At 34.9% G+C, this 16269-nt stretch overlaps 1 protein-coding gene across 3 annotated transcripts in view; it reads right to left on the reverse strand.

Annotated features, from left to right (window-relative positions):
* Positions 1-1685: 1685 nt before the first annotated feature.
* USP15 (ubiquitin specific peptidase 15) overlaps positions 1686-16269 on the reverse strand; it is a 61571-nt gene continuing 46987 nt past the window's right edge. For 2 of the 3 annotated variants that reach the window (XM_027721178.2, XM_027721177.2), the window contains 14 exons: positions 12515-12688; positions 12027-12185; positions 11158-11382; positions 9801-9884; positions 9616-9710; positions 9220-9408; positions 8248-8363; positions 7845-8120; positions 7467-7537; positions 6987-7102; positions 4999-5148; positions 4538-4641; positions 3876-3964; positions 1686-3575 (listed from right to left, as the gene is read on the reverse strand). In XM_027721178.2, coding sequence (XP_027576979.1) covers positions 3390-3575; positions 3876-3964; positions 4538-4641; positions 4999-5148; positions 6987-7102; positions 7467-7537; positions 7845-8120; positions 8248-8363; positions 9220-9408; positions 9616-9710; positions 9801-9884; positions 11158-11382; positions 12027-12185; positions 12515-12688 — 2034 coding nt within the window. In that variant the 3' untranslated portion in view covers positions 1686-3389. Of the gene's footprint in view, positions 3576-3875; positions 3965-4537; positions 4642-4998; positions 5149-6986; positions 7119-7466; positions 7538-7844; positions 8121-8247; positions 8364-9219; positions 9409-9615; positions 9711-9800; positions 9885-11157; positions 11383-12026; positions 12186-12514; positions 12689-16269 lie in introns of those variants that run through there. The other variant, XR_003540736.2, reaches the window with a different exon arrangement.

Consider the following 16269-nt stretch of genomic DNA (forward strand, 5'->3'; position numbering starts at 1 on the left):
TAGTGGGTTTGCCAATTAATTACTTTTCCAGCCATTCTGACTTCCTTCTTAAGATTTTAAATTACTTAAAAAAATACACTGCACTCCATAACACAGGGCTAACTTCCTGGGAAACCTAGAAGGGGTTGTGGCTCTCCCATCAGCAACTAGCGGTAGTTGCAGTATCTGACAGGGGAACATCTTAAGAGCTTTTCTCATCTTGTCAGCTCAACTGTAAGCTGCAAACTTCACCTCAGTGTGCCAGGAAGGCAGGTGGGACTTGAATTTAGGTGGGTGATGGAAGAGATCAGGGAACTGATCTACACTGAAGCATTCAGAACATTGTCTGAAGCCAACTAGAACAACAGGTTCTGTGCACTCTCCCCTCACCTCTCCTTCCCTCCCAGTGTGGCTTTAAATGACATATTGCTGTCACAAAGTCCATGGAGTAACTGGCAATTGCAAGCTGTCTTCTGCCTCCTACTCTGTTTTGTTTCAGTGACTGTCATATTAACAAGGTTAAGTGAATCTTATAATTCTAGAGTTTATGTTGATATTTATTTATAGCAAGGTTTTTGATGAAAAAAGAAAGCTGACTGTAGATTTTTATCTGACATGATTCATAGGGAGATGTTAGGATCCTCTTCTCTATATAAATGTCTAGTTGAGTGACAATAACTTTTGATAAACACTGCAAAAAATAATATACTTTCTGTATTGTTAAGCATGTCCACACTGGATGAGTTATCATATCTTATGTATGAATATGTAAGTTTTATGAAACTCACAACTTGACTGAATTCCCAGAAACCTTTGACATACCCACAGAAATGTTGCTGTTTTCTCTCTCTCTTTAGGAAGCTGATTACAGAAACTTTGTATGTGTAATCTTGGAAGCCAAATTAACAATAACAAAAAATGTCATTTTTTTCTAACTAAATCCTACTTTGATCAATACCCTTTTAAATTCTATTAGAAGGTAAGTACATTCCTTCAAATGTAAGATTCTATGTATGTATATGTATTTGCATTTTCAAAGGGAGAATGAAGTGCGTTAGGAGACCTGAGTTATCAGATATTAAAGCTCCAATCTACCAACTCCAAAGTACTTCGGTAAATCAAACTAGATCCTTTGCTCCTCTGCGATTTTTCCCATCAAGTTCTAGGCTAACATGATATGGAAAAACAAATGGGAGTATGAATGAAGGGGGCCTCTTTGTATGTGTTATTCAAAGAGTAGATCACTTCTCTAGAATTCCTTCCTCTACTCCACATATAATCCTCATTTAATTCATAAATATTTAGGTAATAGCTTTGTACTAGGTTACTGTATTCCATACCTAGCTACAAGGTTTTAAGCCAAAAGCTTGTATCATCTCCCCCATATTGGTTTATCTGTCTTAAATACATTCCCTCATTTCACGAACCATCTCACAATTAGTATCTTTCCATTTGACTATTGTTACAGTATTACTTTTAAAAATAAAATATTTATGACAATACACTGTTTTTGCAGCCTTTTAAATACTTTTAGAGCCAATGATAGGACAAGCCCCCTTTTTTATATACTATTGTCTGGAAATATTATTAATCTTATTCTGTGTTAGTCGTTACATAGCCATTTTGTAATTGAGAATGTAAGTCTTAGACAAAGATTATCCAGACACAGTGTGGGAAAAGAGCGTGTAACAAAATGGAACACTAAATAAGGCCTTGAATAGCTTTATTGAAATCTGTATAAATAAACATGCGCATTTCAAATGTAAACCCAAGTGAACTCAAGTGCAGACAAAATTTTAACCTCTGTCATGCAGGAGGTTAGTTTACATTTAAAAAAAAACAAACCTCAAAGCAGCTTTAAAATACCAGGATGAAACACCAGTTTTAATATCAAGGTATAAAGCAAAGCCATGTCCAACATATCTCATTTATATCCTGGTCAAATGCAATTTTTTAAACTTTTTAATGCTAACATAAATAAATAATTTACCAAAATGTGCACTCACAGAGTGAACTTTTATTTACAATACACAATTTATAACCTATTGTATTTGATTAGTTCAAGTGAAGAACATCATACTTTTTGCTTTTTTCTTTTTTAAAATTGTTTAAACAGTGGGACACAAAGCAATTCTCCAGGTAGTAGATATGTGACGTGTGCCCCCACACTTAAGAGCCCTCTCAAAGGCAGTATTGTATACAAATCAACAATACATTCTTCCAACTAGATCAATGGGAAAGCAGCAAATCAAAAAATGTTTCAAACTGTCACACTTATTTTGGCATCCTAGACCCCTGAAGATAGTTAACTGAAATCCAATTCGGAGTTTGTATGCCTTATATACTGTACAGGTTCTGACTTGAACATGCAAATGCCAATTCTCTTATGAGTTACCTTTTCAGATATGCTGTAAGGCCATGGTGAATTCCATCAGGAACACACAAAGAAAATTAACAGGTCTACCTTTAAAGTGATTTTGTTAATTAACAATTTAAAGGCAGGTTATACTGAAAAAATTCTCATCTAAGCCTGATACACAGTCATTACTATGGATACAGAATACTATTAACTTTGACCTTAATACAGAGTAGTTTGCAAGCTGTCAAACTACAAAAACTGGGGAAAGAGAACTTACAGCACAATTTTAAATTTTGGACTGATACCAGATTAAAATTAAGCATATCTTATAAGCAAGATAACAGGAATTATGTCTGCAGAGTAGATTCCAACAAGCAACAATGAATACTTACATTTAATTGAAAACCTTTTTGTTAATGCAGCATGAAATCCAGAACCTGTTCCACAGCAGCAGTAAGATGAACATAATATTCTGGATGTTCCACTATAACACAAAAGGTTAGAACACCTTTTTCAAGCTACTTCTTCTATTGTGATCGAATTAAGAAAAAACTAGGGAGAAACAAAAATTTTTTGTTTCAAAAAAACTACTACTGTAGTTATTTATGACATTTTTACTTGTAGTCTGTGTGGCAGCTAAGGAACATTTATACAGTCATCCAGAAACTAGACTTGGCAGTAGTATTCTTGCAATACTTATAAAATAAATGTCAGAAGTCCACAGATTTAATATTTTAGTTATTAACTCACATCCAAAACAAAAGAAAACATAATTCATCAGAACAGCAGCGGAAACTTAAAAGGGGTTTATTTGTGATTTCCTATATATACCTTGTGAATACGAGACAGTAAATGCATTAGAGACAATTTCTGTTTAAGTTTTTATTGTTTCACTTCAAGTACTGCACATGTTAAAATGTAATAAAGATTTACATTCTGTTATCTGAAACTCCCCATCTCAGATTTTTACTTTTAATTTGGTGGGCATTTTCACTCTTTCAATCTGTATCCCCAGTAAGAGAGTCTCTTTTATGGCTTCTAGTTCTTCCCATTAGTTAGTGTGCATACAATTTTCATTTTCTATATCATTATCATTTTCATTGCTGTCTTCATCACTTTCTAGTGGGATGCCTGTGGCAGCTGAAGCACCTTGTTTAGTTTCCCGGTCAAGTGGGAAAAAGCCAGTTCCACTGATTGTGTCCTGTCTCTGGTAGAAGAGCACATACGCTGCTTTGGACTGTAAAAGAGAAAAGTGTAAGATGTTCACGAGGCTCCAAACAAAACATTTACAACCCAAGTTACAATTTTTTTTCTTTGCTTCCAAGTATACAGCATAAAATTACAAAGAAATCTAGACCTTTCACTTAAGTTATTTTTGCATGTTGGAGCAAACCATTTTTGGTTTGTACTGTCCTTCGAGAGAACGCAAACTACTATCTACAAATTTACCGCAAGTTTCACTGTTTACTCTTCATTTTTCTTCCCTCAAGCAGAAGATATCAACAATCCCAATTTTAGAAACACAAAAGGTACTTGCCACTATTTGGTCCTCACATGCAGGGGACACACTACTGTCATCAAAGTAGTACCATTTTCCATCATCCTTATTTTTCGCAAAAGCGGTATCTAGGACAAAAAAATACAATGTCTTAGGGCTCTGCATCTTCATAGATGTAATACAATCAGTCGGTAGACTCTGTTACTGTGAAATACTTCACATTTAACTAACTTAAACCTATAATCACTATTAGACTCACCTTTCACACTTTATTTTTTAAGCAAAGAGAGCTTAACCACTAACACCTTTCTAAAAACCATGTATACTGAGACAGGATAGCCAAATAAAATCCCTCAGTCATTTTTTCTCTTTACTTTCAAGGACTTACACAATGAACAAAAATATAGACAAGCAAGGCAAAATCAGTTGTAAGAGCACAGCAGCTCTTGTAGAGCTTTTATGTTTTCTCTTTTCGCAGTGTGCACAGCTAGAAGTATAAAAGAACCTACAATTTTTCTTGAAAGCTCATTACATATAGATTTTTGTGTCAGAGTACTTGTGAAAGCATTTCAAGGCAATGAAAAAAAATTGTCCCTAAATCATTAAAAAGCACCACTGATTCAAAGTGATCAGTACTTAAATCAAAATCAACACAGAAAGAAAGGTGACATGTAGAATAATGATACTTGAAATCAACTTACAATGTCCTCCTCCCATTCCTCCATAGTGGTTGGAGACAGCAATCAAGTTGTAGCGGCAAGGCCCTGCATTAGGATTAATAAGGAACTCTGACATGTCCAAGTCACTGTTAAAACCAAACCAAAATTCAGTCATGTTACTACTTTTAACCATTTTACATTTTGGTGGTCTTCAAGCCCTTTACCTTATATTCCCTACAAAAAAACACATACACCAGACTATTCTGACAGTGCATCTCTTTCACTCTGTGAGAAGTGGAAGGGGAACCAGTAATCTTCCACATTTATCTACTATTATTATTTTTCCAAGTTCATATTTTTAACCTACAAGCATTTTGTTATCAGTGTGTACTGGATACACACATAGAAACTGAAAACACACCCATTTTACATAATTGCTGTATTAAACATGTGCCCTAGTCATGCTTTTACACCTCTACCATCAAAATGTTTAGGTTTCTTACTTTATTGGAAAGTCAACCAATGTATCCAACTTGTCCCTCATATATCTGCTGTAGGAAAAGCGCTTTAGATGAACTACCAGTACAGGGGGCAGTGACCACAAGTCTAACTTCTTAGTAGCTTGCTGATGTTCTTTACAGTTTGGACAATACCTAAAAGAAAAAAAAAATCAATTTTAAATAACTGTAATCCATATGTATTTAAAAATACATTACTACAGAGAAAGTCAGGAGGGAGGAACTGAACGAGCAAAACTCAACCACACACATTTTTTCTTTTGTTACTAATGCTATTGATATTTCTTCCAGTTTAAAATGTGCAAGTGTGATCACAGTGAAGTTCAACAGCATTTTAAACTCAAAAGTAGCACTCTCCCAAAATTGAATTCTCATCTTCTATAGGATTCCCTATATGTGGCTGTCTTGTATTTTATTAAAAAAAAAAAAAAAAAGATGAAGGGTTTTGAAACTGACTATAAGAAAAGCCAAAAATAACAGATAACTGACTTTTTCAAGTTTCAATTTCCAAATTCATCTGTCTCTGACCCCATCTCGCCTACACCTAAAACCAGATAACAGTGACTACTAAAAAAACTTCCCTTCTTAGTAGCCAAGTACTAAACAGGCTGTGACTTATAAACTTCTGTTCCCTACAATGTGTACTTGAATCTTTCAGGAACTAAGGCTCGGGGAGGAAGATAAGTAAGAAAAATGAATGGAAGCAACTCTTCCGTGAAGTAGTCTATGCATATTCTACACCTTGGTATCTAACAAGTAAAAATCTAGGGAAGGGAAAGAAAAAGAGATGAGCCCTAAGTAAAAAGACTGCACAAATGTCTTTAAATAGCAACATCAGATAAAGACAAAGAAATTAGGAGAACTGTAACGGCAGGCTGTAATTCAAAATCTGTTTTCCCAGCTGGCCTAGAATATCTAGAATACAATTAGTGCTGGACTAGGGATGATGAGCTCTTGTAGATTAGATGTGTGAAGACCTAACAAATGAAGAAAAATGTGATTGATGACCTTTGGTGAAATGTATCTAGTAGCAGCTGCTTGACTTCTGCAGTAGTTTTATTTTGTAGTTTAAATAATCTGCTTAAAATGTGCTGCAAAAATGGAAGTGCTTCACCATACCTGAGTTATATGGTATCTCAAATAGTCTATTCAGTGTTGTATAATCCAGCAAACCCAACAAAAACAATGAGATTTTCTAAGTTAGCTCCCTACACTGCACAAATATAGGAGGATCTCTGGTGACAATGTTTGAAGGTCTCCAAAACTTTTAGGTATCTACAAGAGAAAAATTGGCAGACACTCTTTTCAAACTTAATTCTGAGCTCAAAGTTGATGAAGAATTTATCTGCTAGAAAATTCCTGGAGAAAAAGGATCTTACAGGAACATACTATTATTCTGAATATTCAGATATGATTCAAAATTGTAATTTGAAAGAACCATGAATCAAAAATCAATTTTTGTCTGCCAAAAACAAATAGTTAGGACAATAATTTGAGCGGTTGTAATGACTACAGACATCCCCCATCCCACAAACCTACCATTTAAGCACATCCCTATTTCAGATATCAATGCAAGGCAAGTTATGTATTTGCATAAAAATGAATAGTATGCAACAACCTCTCTCATCTCAGAAAGGAATATTTGTTTAAACCACTGCACTGAATTTGTCATAATATTATTCATTCACTGTCCATCATAGTTCACAGACTAGAATATCTTTTGTATCACCCCTTCCTCCTAATTTCCAATGCATTAACTGTTTCCCTTACAAACATAATCTTCTGCACATGGTAAAAATTTAAGTAATGGATCAAAGTAGAAAACATTTTGAGAATCTTCAATTATGATTGAAATAACAAGATTCAAAATACCATTAAGGAATCAGTTAGGTATCTCAATGTTCATGTGTGGTTTTGATTATACTTTGAGAGATGTACCACAGAACTAACAATTTTTCATCTTTTGCGCTTACCATGGATCTTCAGCACCTAGTTTCTCCTTTGTTGTGAACAGCTCAATGCAATCTTTTAATTTCACAAAAGGCTTTTTGGGAGGTTTATATTCCACACTTTCATGTTTTTCAAAATCCTAAAGAGAAGTATTTCTTGAGTTAAGAGAACAAATGAAACAAAACTCATTTTAGTGATGTCGTCTTACTAAACAGTAACTACAAAGCTCCTATATATGGAAAAACTGATTAGAAACCATTCAAGCAAAAAGTTTTCATAGCTTCAGATTTACTTCCAAGTTTGTAAGCCTCAGATTTGCTAATTACTTGGATGTGCAGATGAAGTTTATTTATGACAACATATTTACTAAGAGTAACATGAAAAAAAGATATGTTAGCTTCTTCTTGTGAAGACTTACAATGTCTCATGTCACATTAATTAAACTGTATTTTTTACATTAAGTTTTATTTGTGCTGGAAAGGGGAGCAACATAAACAGCTTACCTCTGCTGCACTATCATCAAAATATCTCTTCTTCAACTCAGGATCCCAATCCAAAGCAAGGAAGGATCTTTCTAAGATTAAAAAAAATATTTTCTCTTAATATTATTTTTTGCTTTACATGGAACTGGATTAACTTTGGGCAAACATCCTTCAAAATGAATAAAACAACGCTATCATGAATTTAAGATGAAAAATTGAAGCACACAAAAATTCTGCATTTCTAAGAGTCAATCTCAATAACAAATCAATTATTCATACAGAATTCACAATTGAAAAAAAAGATATATCAAATTTCACACAGAGAAAATGAAACACAGAAATGGAGTCAGAAAAGAGTATCAGAATCAAATGTTGCCCAAGCCGTTCCCCATGACTTACCATCAAGCCTAGGTTGCCTATCATCAAATCTAATATGCCTGGTATCATCTTTGATGTAGTTTATGTCAGTATTGCCTAAATTATTGAACTGGAATGTAAACAATCGCTTTTTGTGTCCCGTGAGTGGTTGACCTTTGCAAGTATCCTCAGTACATAATCCATTTTCAGAGTCATTGTCACCTCCAACGGAATCTTCTGACTGGCTGTTTTCATTCTCTGAAGGAAGTTCCTGATCCTGGCTGGATTCATCATCTTGCTCATCTGTTTCCATTTCACCTGAAGCAATCAGAAGAATAAAAAGCAAGAAATGAGGCAGAATGACAATAATTGAAAGATGTTAGAGTTAATTTCTGTTTCAAATTGAACCCAAAATACTAAGCAGGTTTAGATATTCCAGTCTTACTTGGAGATCCTTCTTCATGTATTCCATTTGGGCCATTACCATTGATACCATGGTCCTTACAACAATGCAGAGATCCTTCAGTATCTTCACTTTCAGTACATGTTTTTACATATCGGCTGAATACAACAAGTGAAAGAAACAGTTAGAAGCAATGGATTTTTAAATATTTACTTTGTTCAAATCAAGTCATTGAATTGTTAAAGCAAATTCTTTCTAATGTACTGCATTTCTGCACTTCTTTCTGATTTATTCAGAATTAACAGTTTTATTGCCAAACATGTCTACTGTTACAGGCACATCTGAAAACCCGCTCCTATATGATCTTACATTTTTGGCAGCTACTTATTTTAAACAACTTGATTCTTGGGATCAGTCTCTCTTTGTCCAGAAGTAATTTCTTTAACTGTTCATTAACTGTATTTTTTTACACAAAAAAATTTATAGGGATTCAATTACAGAGAAAGTTACATCAACAGAAAATGAATTTAAATTTAAACTGGAATTTTCATGATTCCAATTTCTTCCACATAATGACACTAATTCCAGTCTAGTTTCAGAAAGTGTCTACCATGTACTTTTACAACATAAATTAGTATATAAGCTTGTACAGTAGATACAGGACCATAACAGAATAATTGGAAAACATTTCCATTTTACCAACTCCTAATGAACAGCTAAGCATACAAGAGAATTATTTATCTTAAACTGACAATACAGACAAACTCTCTATTGTCATCTCAAATACTTTTGGGATGAGGTCATGCTAACAAGAAATCAAATTGAAATCCATACCAGTTCATATCTCAAGGGGCTAAAATTTTAGATTTAATAAATTTAACAGAACGCAAATAAAAGACAAAGTACTCAGATCTAATCAGTTTGTTAGAAATGCATGTAAAAATAAGTGCCTACTGATTCCAATGATTAGCATTACTCTTAATAAACGTATTTTTTGTTAAACAATAACCTTACCACATTCTTAGCAGCAGCAGGTTATAGAGTTTATCTTCAGTATTGTTTCTAGGCACTGCTATGAGAAAAGGTTGACCAAACAGTAAAGAACCACTATGGCTATAGCTAGTGTGCCTGCACTTTTCCCTTAAACAAACAGGAATTATAACTTGTTCCGTATCTTCGGTTCTATTGATAGCAATTTCAAATCTAAAAGAAAAACAATCAGAAATACAAAGAACAATGGTCATGTAAAAGGGTGCAAAGGGGGAAAAATAAAAAAATAATACCCCCTCCCAGTTTCATCTTTACCTGATGTCTAGGTTTTAATCTTTTGCAGATAACTAAACAAACTGCAAGGAGACGTGAAGCACGACTGTCTTACACATAAATGTACTTACGTACTTATGTACTTACACATAAATGTCATCACGTTCCATAATACTACTTAGATTTTCATCCATGCCAAATATCCTGTGGAACCTGTGATTGTATATATCAGTAACAATCATCTAAAAAGAAAATGGAGTGTACATCATTAAATCAGGTTAATGTGCATTAAACTGTTCATTGTTGTGCTTCATATAAGAGATCACTCCTACCTTATCTGCAGCAACACCAGACAAAGCCGACAATGCTGTGCAAAGATCCAATATATTTCCAATTTTGGGAACAACTACTTTGTACTAAAAAGTAAAATATAATTTTAATTTTTTAAGAGAACAAATATACATGAGGAACAAACCTAAACAACTTATCACATGTGCAGCATATTTCACATACTTCTTTCATACTCTTGAACTTATGGTGTGAAGCATGTAAATGAACTAAATCGAATTCCAAAAGCTGCTGAAAACGTAGTAGCTACCTGCACAACTTTACTCTACAAACATACACACTCTGAATACGCCATTTGTTAGTTTATATGATGCTGATTTGAATGTTATTTTATTTTCTCCCTAAGAAGACTAACGGCACCAATTAGTCAGATTTGTATTTCAACAGCACCTACTTATTTCACCATTTAAGTAATATGCATGCCATTGACTACATTATTAAATTTGGAATACAACACAAGTTGTTTATAAAGTATGACTGGGGAAAAAAAAAAAGCAATGGCAGGCAATGAATTCTAATTTCACACGGAGAAAGAGAACCTGATGATTAACAGTCTGAATTCCACACAGGACTCTTATCTGTTATTTGCACAGTAAAGAAAGGATTAATTAGAAATAATGTATTATAACTTTATAATTAATTGCCAACTATAGCATGTGTTTGTTATGTCCTTAAGTTTTACAGTTATTTAGACTCAAAAATACTCTACTGAACTTGTACCCTTCCCAAACTCTATTACTCCTGCATAACCCTCTCAGGTCATATAAATCATCTTCAACTACTGTGTGTGTCCCCTGTGCAAACATGTTTTCACAATTAATTAAATTTCTAGCAGGCTCATCTGCCATTAGTTAATACATGTCCCTTTATCTTTGACTCCCCTAATTCACACTGCCTTTGAGAACACTCCCTTTCCCCCCTACTTTCCTTCTTATGGTACTTTCATTTCAAGTGTTAAGCCTTTTTGGAATCTATCTAACTGCCTGTGTCTTATTTATTTCACCCAACCTCACTTATCCCATAAGGTACAGCTAGAACCATTTAATCACGACTTGGTTATGATAACCTTATCTACATTTTTTCATGCCATTATAAGGTGTATAATACTACCATTCCTAAAAAAATGGCAGTAGAGGTACTCTTCACAGAGAAATCTCATCTGGAGTTTTTTCTTTTGACAATCAGGTGAAAGCACAGAAGAATTCAGGACTACCTAATTATGAATATACACTTATTGGATTTGCTTGTTGTACTTATAAATTTACATCATGTAAAGGAACTCGTGGTTCACTGTTAATGTCACATGAATCAGGGTGCTACTATATGAATTAAGCCACTTACCTGCATAGGCTTTGCCAGTGGATCCATTCTAACTAAATAAACTTCCAAAGTGCGTTCTTTTTTCATGGGTAATGGAAGTGTCAAGTAACAAAAGGGATCAAAGGTTACAGATATCTTAGCACATTCAGGACAAACTAGGGTGGATTTAAAAAGGCCATGGAATATATCTACAATGATGGAATCATTTCTCTTTAAATGGTTTTCCCAGGCTTCTTCAGCAACCACCTGTAAGTAAAGCGTGATCTGGGTTACGACAAAGTAGTAGTGAGAATTATTAGTAAAAGTACTTGACAGAAAACTTTCAGTAACCACCTAAACATAGAAATCTCACTCCCAAGGACCCTGTAAGGTATGTTACTACTATCAGGATCACAGGTTAAAAGAGGTATGCTTTTCCAATGACAGAGATTCTGTCAGTGGTATTACATAGCCTGAGAGAGACTTCCAAATGACTTGGGGAAAGACAAAAGCAAATAAAACTAAAAATTCCACATGAATTAACTAATAACGAAATAACTGTTCTTTCCCTAAAGTAAGAGTACTGGAGAGAGACAGAATTCTGCATAGATATAAGAATAAAAGAACAACAGAATGGAAATTGTTTTTCTAACTGAACTTAGCACTGAACTGAAAAACAAGTCTGAATGAAGTCTTAAAAAAGCCACACCATCCTCCCATCCCCCCAGTTATCTTACAAATAAACAGAAATTTACACGTTCTTGAACAAACTCCCTATTTTATGGTCTTATTTTCTGAAATCTCTCCCAGAAAAAAACCTCACATGATCAGTGTCCCAACCTTTCAGTGCACAATCATGTAGAACATACAGCCTTGACTAAAATTAAGATGATCAACACCAAAAACCCTACCTTGTCTGGTCTCCCATCTGCATCCTTTAACTGAATGTAAGGCTTTTTCCTAATTCTATTCAAATCCTCATGTAATCCATCCAAGAGAAAAGCCAGTAGCTCTTGACAATCTTGTTGCTGATAACCAGAAAACTGTGGTGCAAACCTTCCCACTTGTGTCTAAAAATTAAATACAAATACTTCCAGTACCTTTATTGTTAGAAAAAATAGATACTTCTGAGATGCTACAGCAGCATGTTGAAAAGGTAAAACTTAAAACAGAGAAGCTTTTCAATGGAGACAGGAGTCAAAACCAATTCTGAAAGACCAAAGCACAAGGGCAGGTGACATTTATTTAAATATACATCCAAGTGTTTTAACAGTTAAATGAATGGACTGCAAACTGATAAACATTACTTCAAATTCTTGCGTATTTCTATATGTTTTGTATACTTAAAAGTACAAATCCAAAATTGACAATGTACATTCAGTTTAAATTCCCTACTGACCTTAAATGCTCTTGGGGTAACGTAGCTGTATTTTCCTGACCACATTTGCTTGATAAGCTCGGCATAAGATTTTGCTATTTCACCTCGCATTCCTAAAGGATTGTCAAAATTCAGCTCTTCTTGGTATTTATCATTGAGGAAGTACTCTGTAAGAGGAGGCGTGTTGCTCAGACACTGCAAATAGAAATACAGACTCTTTAGAACAGTGATTTGAATTAGTTCTAAACAAAGAATGTTTGAATTTTGTTAAGGCAGCCATGATTAAACTGTAATGTCTAGTACCTGCAAGGAAGGGAGAAAAAACCCTAATCAATCTTTTCCAGAAACAAATAATGATTTTAAACTAAGACTGGTTGCAACTTATGCACAGATAATATTTGTCAAAAGATTTACCTCAAAATTTATTAAACATAGGAGTCCAGTCAACCACACCATGACAGCACAGTTGGTATCAAGATTTAAAACAAAAGAAGGTAGTTCTTGAGACATGATTGGTAGCTTTATAAGACTCTTTGCTGAAAGTTGTTAAGAGATGCACAAAGACGAAACTGCGTAGGTGCTTGGAAGAGACAGCCAACAGGGCTTACTAATTCAAATTATACCACATTCCAACAAACATGTGAAAAGAGGATTTGTTTTTGGCAGGGGTGGGAGGGGAGAGAAGGGAAGGTGAGGATGCTTGCCCTATTCCTTTTCTTCTATGGCTATGCCTATGGCTATGGGCTAGTCTTTGAATTAGAAATGGTGCAGACCTTCCTATGCTCTTTTAAATTTTGTGATGCTGTTTAGAGCTGAAATTAGTTCAAGGAAGTCAAGGACCTTGTTTTAGATTGAGCTAATCACTTATCCTCTCTACCAGTTTGTCTCTTCTGCCAGCACTTGGAGATAGCAGGATGTAACCACTGAAGTATGGTTTACAATTTCAGGAAACCACTTTGAATTTTTGTGCACTACTCTTCACACTTCTTTCAACACAAACTTTTCCATCACTCAGAAATGATCCCCATGCCATGCCTTAGCATATATATTTAGCAAAGTCTCTTCATTAAATATTATAAGCTTTTCTGCATTCTTTCCTGTATCAAAGATTCCAAGAAAGGTAAAATATTTCATCAATCTCTTCTCCTCTCTGTAAACAAGGGTAAGAACAAAAATTTTAGCTTCACATACTCTACAAAGCTACTGCATATGTACAACAATCAGATTGGAAGAATTACAATTTTTTTGAGTGGGGCAAAAAAAGTTATTCCTGTCTGCCTATCATACCTGTGAAATGTTACACAGCAAAACCAGTCAAATGATGTAGAGAGATGAGTTTCATGCCTATATTGAACTCCTTTCTTTCTCTTCCTCCTCACCTAAAGTTTTCATGAGCTGTCAACACTGCAAAAAATTCCTGGTATTACAGGTGCTTTTGGACACCGAGGGTTGAAGAAAGCTTTTTTTTCACTTGCTACACGGCAAAGAGCTTTTATTGCTAGTAGTGGTAATGCCAAGCACCCCTACCTCACAGATCTGTGTTGTCAATTCTAAACTGACCCATGAAGCTATGAGGAGAAATGCTTGGTCTCTCACATCCATACGTAAGTGGTTAGAATTTTCAAAACATTATCTTCAGCACCAACCTAAATGCATGGATGGACTACCAAGTATCACCAGAAGACCAGAAACAAAAACTGTCTACAAATAAAACTACACTTCAGGTAAAATTGCATGTTCAATTTGAGCGATGCGATAAATCCTACTGCCCAAAGAAGTCCTGGCCCTTCTCTGCTGATTCTCATCTGACTGCACAAGAAACATTCATCTCACTATTTTTTTCTCCTCCTTTGTCTTCTGGATTATTTTTGGGCTGGTTTAGGAGATGAAATCAGTTCTACTGATCAGCTTAGTGTGAGAAATGTCCAACATAAGGAAGTAAATAATGCAAAACCAGTATATTTTTCTATGGGTTCTTAGTCACTACACAATGTGCTGAGAGTGTATTTTTCACCAAAAATCTAATTTATCTTTTTCTAGCCTTCACCAGATAAACTGGTTTTGCCACTTTCTCAGAATATTAATATTTGTATGTCTATGTCAGGAAGATTATTACAGATAATTTCTGTTTTCCTTGTAACAATTTCCACATGACAACATAAGATAACACTGATGGTAGTTCTGGAGTGGCTACTTGAACACAGGAATTTCTGAGATACAAACCTGATGTATTTTCGAAACTATCAGATACCACAACTTTTAGAAGTGTAGCTGCTAAAGGAACTAATAGAGTTGGCCACACACCCACCCATCTTTTCAGCCTAACTGACAAAGCTAAATGATTACAAACATGTTTACTTCTCGAAAAGTCTGACAACAGAGAATTACTTAAGAACATGACTAAAGTCATAGGAAAAAGAGTATCCAGAAACCAATCTGAAAGGAAGCCTCCATTCTTACTTTCTCACGATGTGATATGTTGTAGTTTATCAAGGAAGCCTTAGGAAAGCATCAATTTAAACCCCACCCCTACCCAACCAAACAAAAAAAAAACCCCAAACCAAAAGACATTAGAACCAAGACCATCTACTAGACAGCAAAGTCATCAGATTTAGTGCCCTATTCAATCTAGTGGCTTGGGGTTTTTTGTTTGTTTCAAAACACAGACATAAGTAAACTAACAGTATATCAACAGATGAAGAATAACAGAAAGCAAAAAGGCAAATCAAATATGGTAAAACTATGGAAAACTGTGAACTAAAGAGGTAACAGAATGGCACTTCATTTCAGGTACTGCAGTCTCCACAAGTTTTCTTTAACCAACTGTATGTCTATATAGTTCTTAGTCTCTGAATCCAAACTGGTCATTCAGTGAAAAGATCATGGGAAATATGGGACAGAATGTAAAAACTCCAAGACCAACTATGAGATAAACCACAGGAGAGAGTATCAGTCTTCAGCACAAAAAAGATTAACACAGAAATTATAGTTCCATGTTATATATTAGTAACTTTAAAAAAGCTATTAGGATGCACAGGAAAATGAACAATAAATAACTGTTATTTTTCGTGCCACATATATAAACACACACATATACATATATCTCAATGCTGTAGTCTCACTGGAATACTGTAATTCCAGTGCTAGACTATGATCATGTTAGCAGGTCTATCTGTCCTATGAAACCTTCATAGAGGGGGAAATACACTTTTCTAAATACCTGTAATTTAAGTATGGGATAATTCTGAAATAAGAGTTTGCAAGGACAGAATTGATAAAAAGAAAAAAATTAATGAAGAAAGAGGGCCACCAAGACAGGCAATGGCCTAGAAGCACTTGTCCTGTGGGAAAAGGCTGAAACATCAGGGCTTGTTCAGCCTGATGCAGAAAAGACTGTTTCAGGGACACTCAAGAGCAGCCTTCTCGTACCCAGAGGGAAGTTAAGGAGAAGATGGAACCAGGCTCTTCATGGTGGTACATAGTAGGAGGAAATTAAAACAACGGGTATCAGTTGAAACATGAGAGGTTAAGAATATAAGGAAAAAAGTTTTCACTCTAAGAACAGTTAAGCAGTGGAGCTGAGAGGCTCTACCTTCTTGGAGGTTTTCAAGATCCAACTGGATAAAGCCCTGGGCAACCTGTTCTGACCTCAGAGCCAACCTTCCTTTGAGTAGGAGGTTGCATCAGAAACCTCCTGAAGTTCCACGAATCATCCTATAATCCTAAAGGAACAAGGAAACATTTCTTCATATCCCATACATAATATTATATAATAA

The sequence above is a fragment of the Pipra filicauda genome, unplaced genomic scaffold, assembly GCF_003945595.2.
Source record: "Pipra filicauda isolate LSUMZ 115617 unplaced genomic scaffold, ASM394559v2 scaffold247_size1415610_pilon, whole genome shotgun sequence".
NCBI classification, from domain to species: domain Eukaryota; kingdom Metazoa; phylum Chordata; class Aves; order Passeriformes; family Pipridae; genus Pipra; species Pipra filicauda.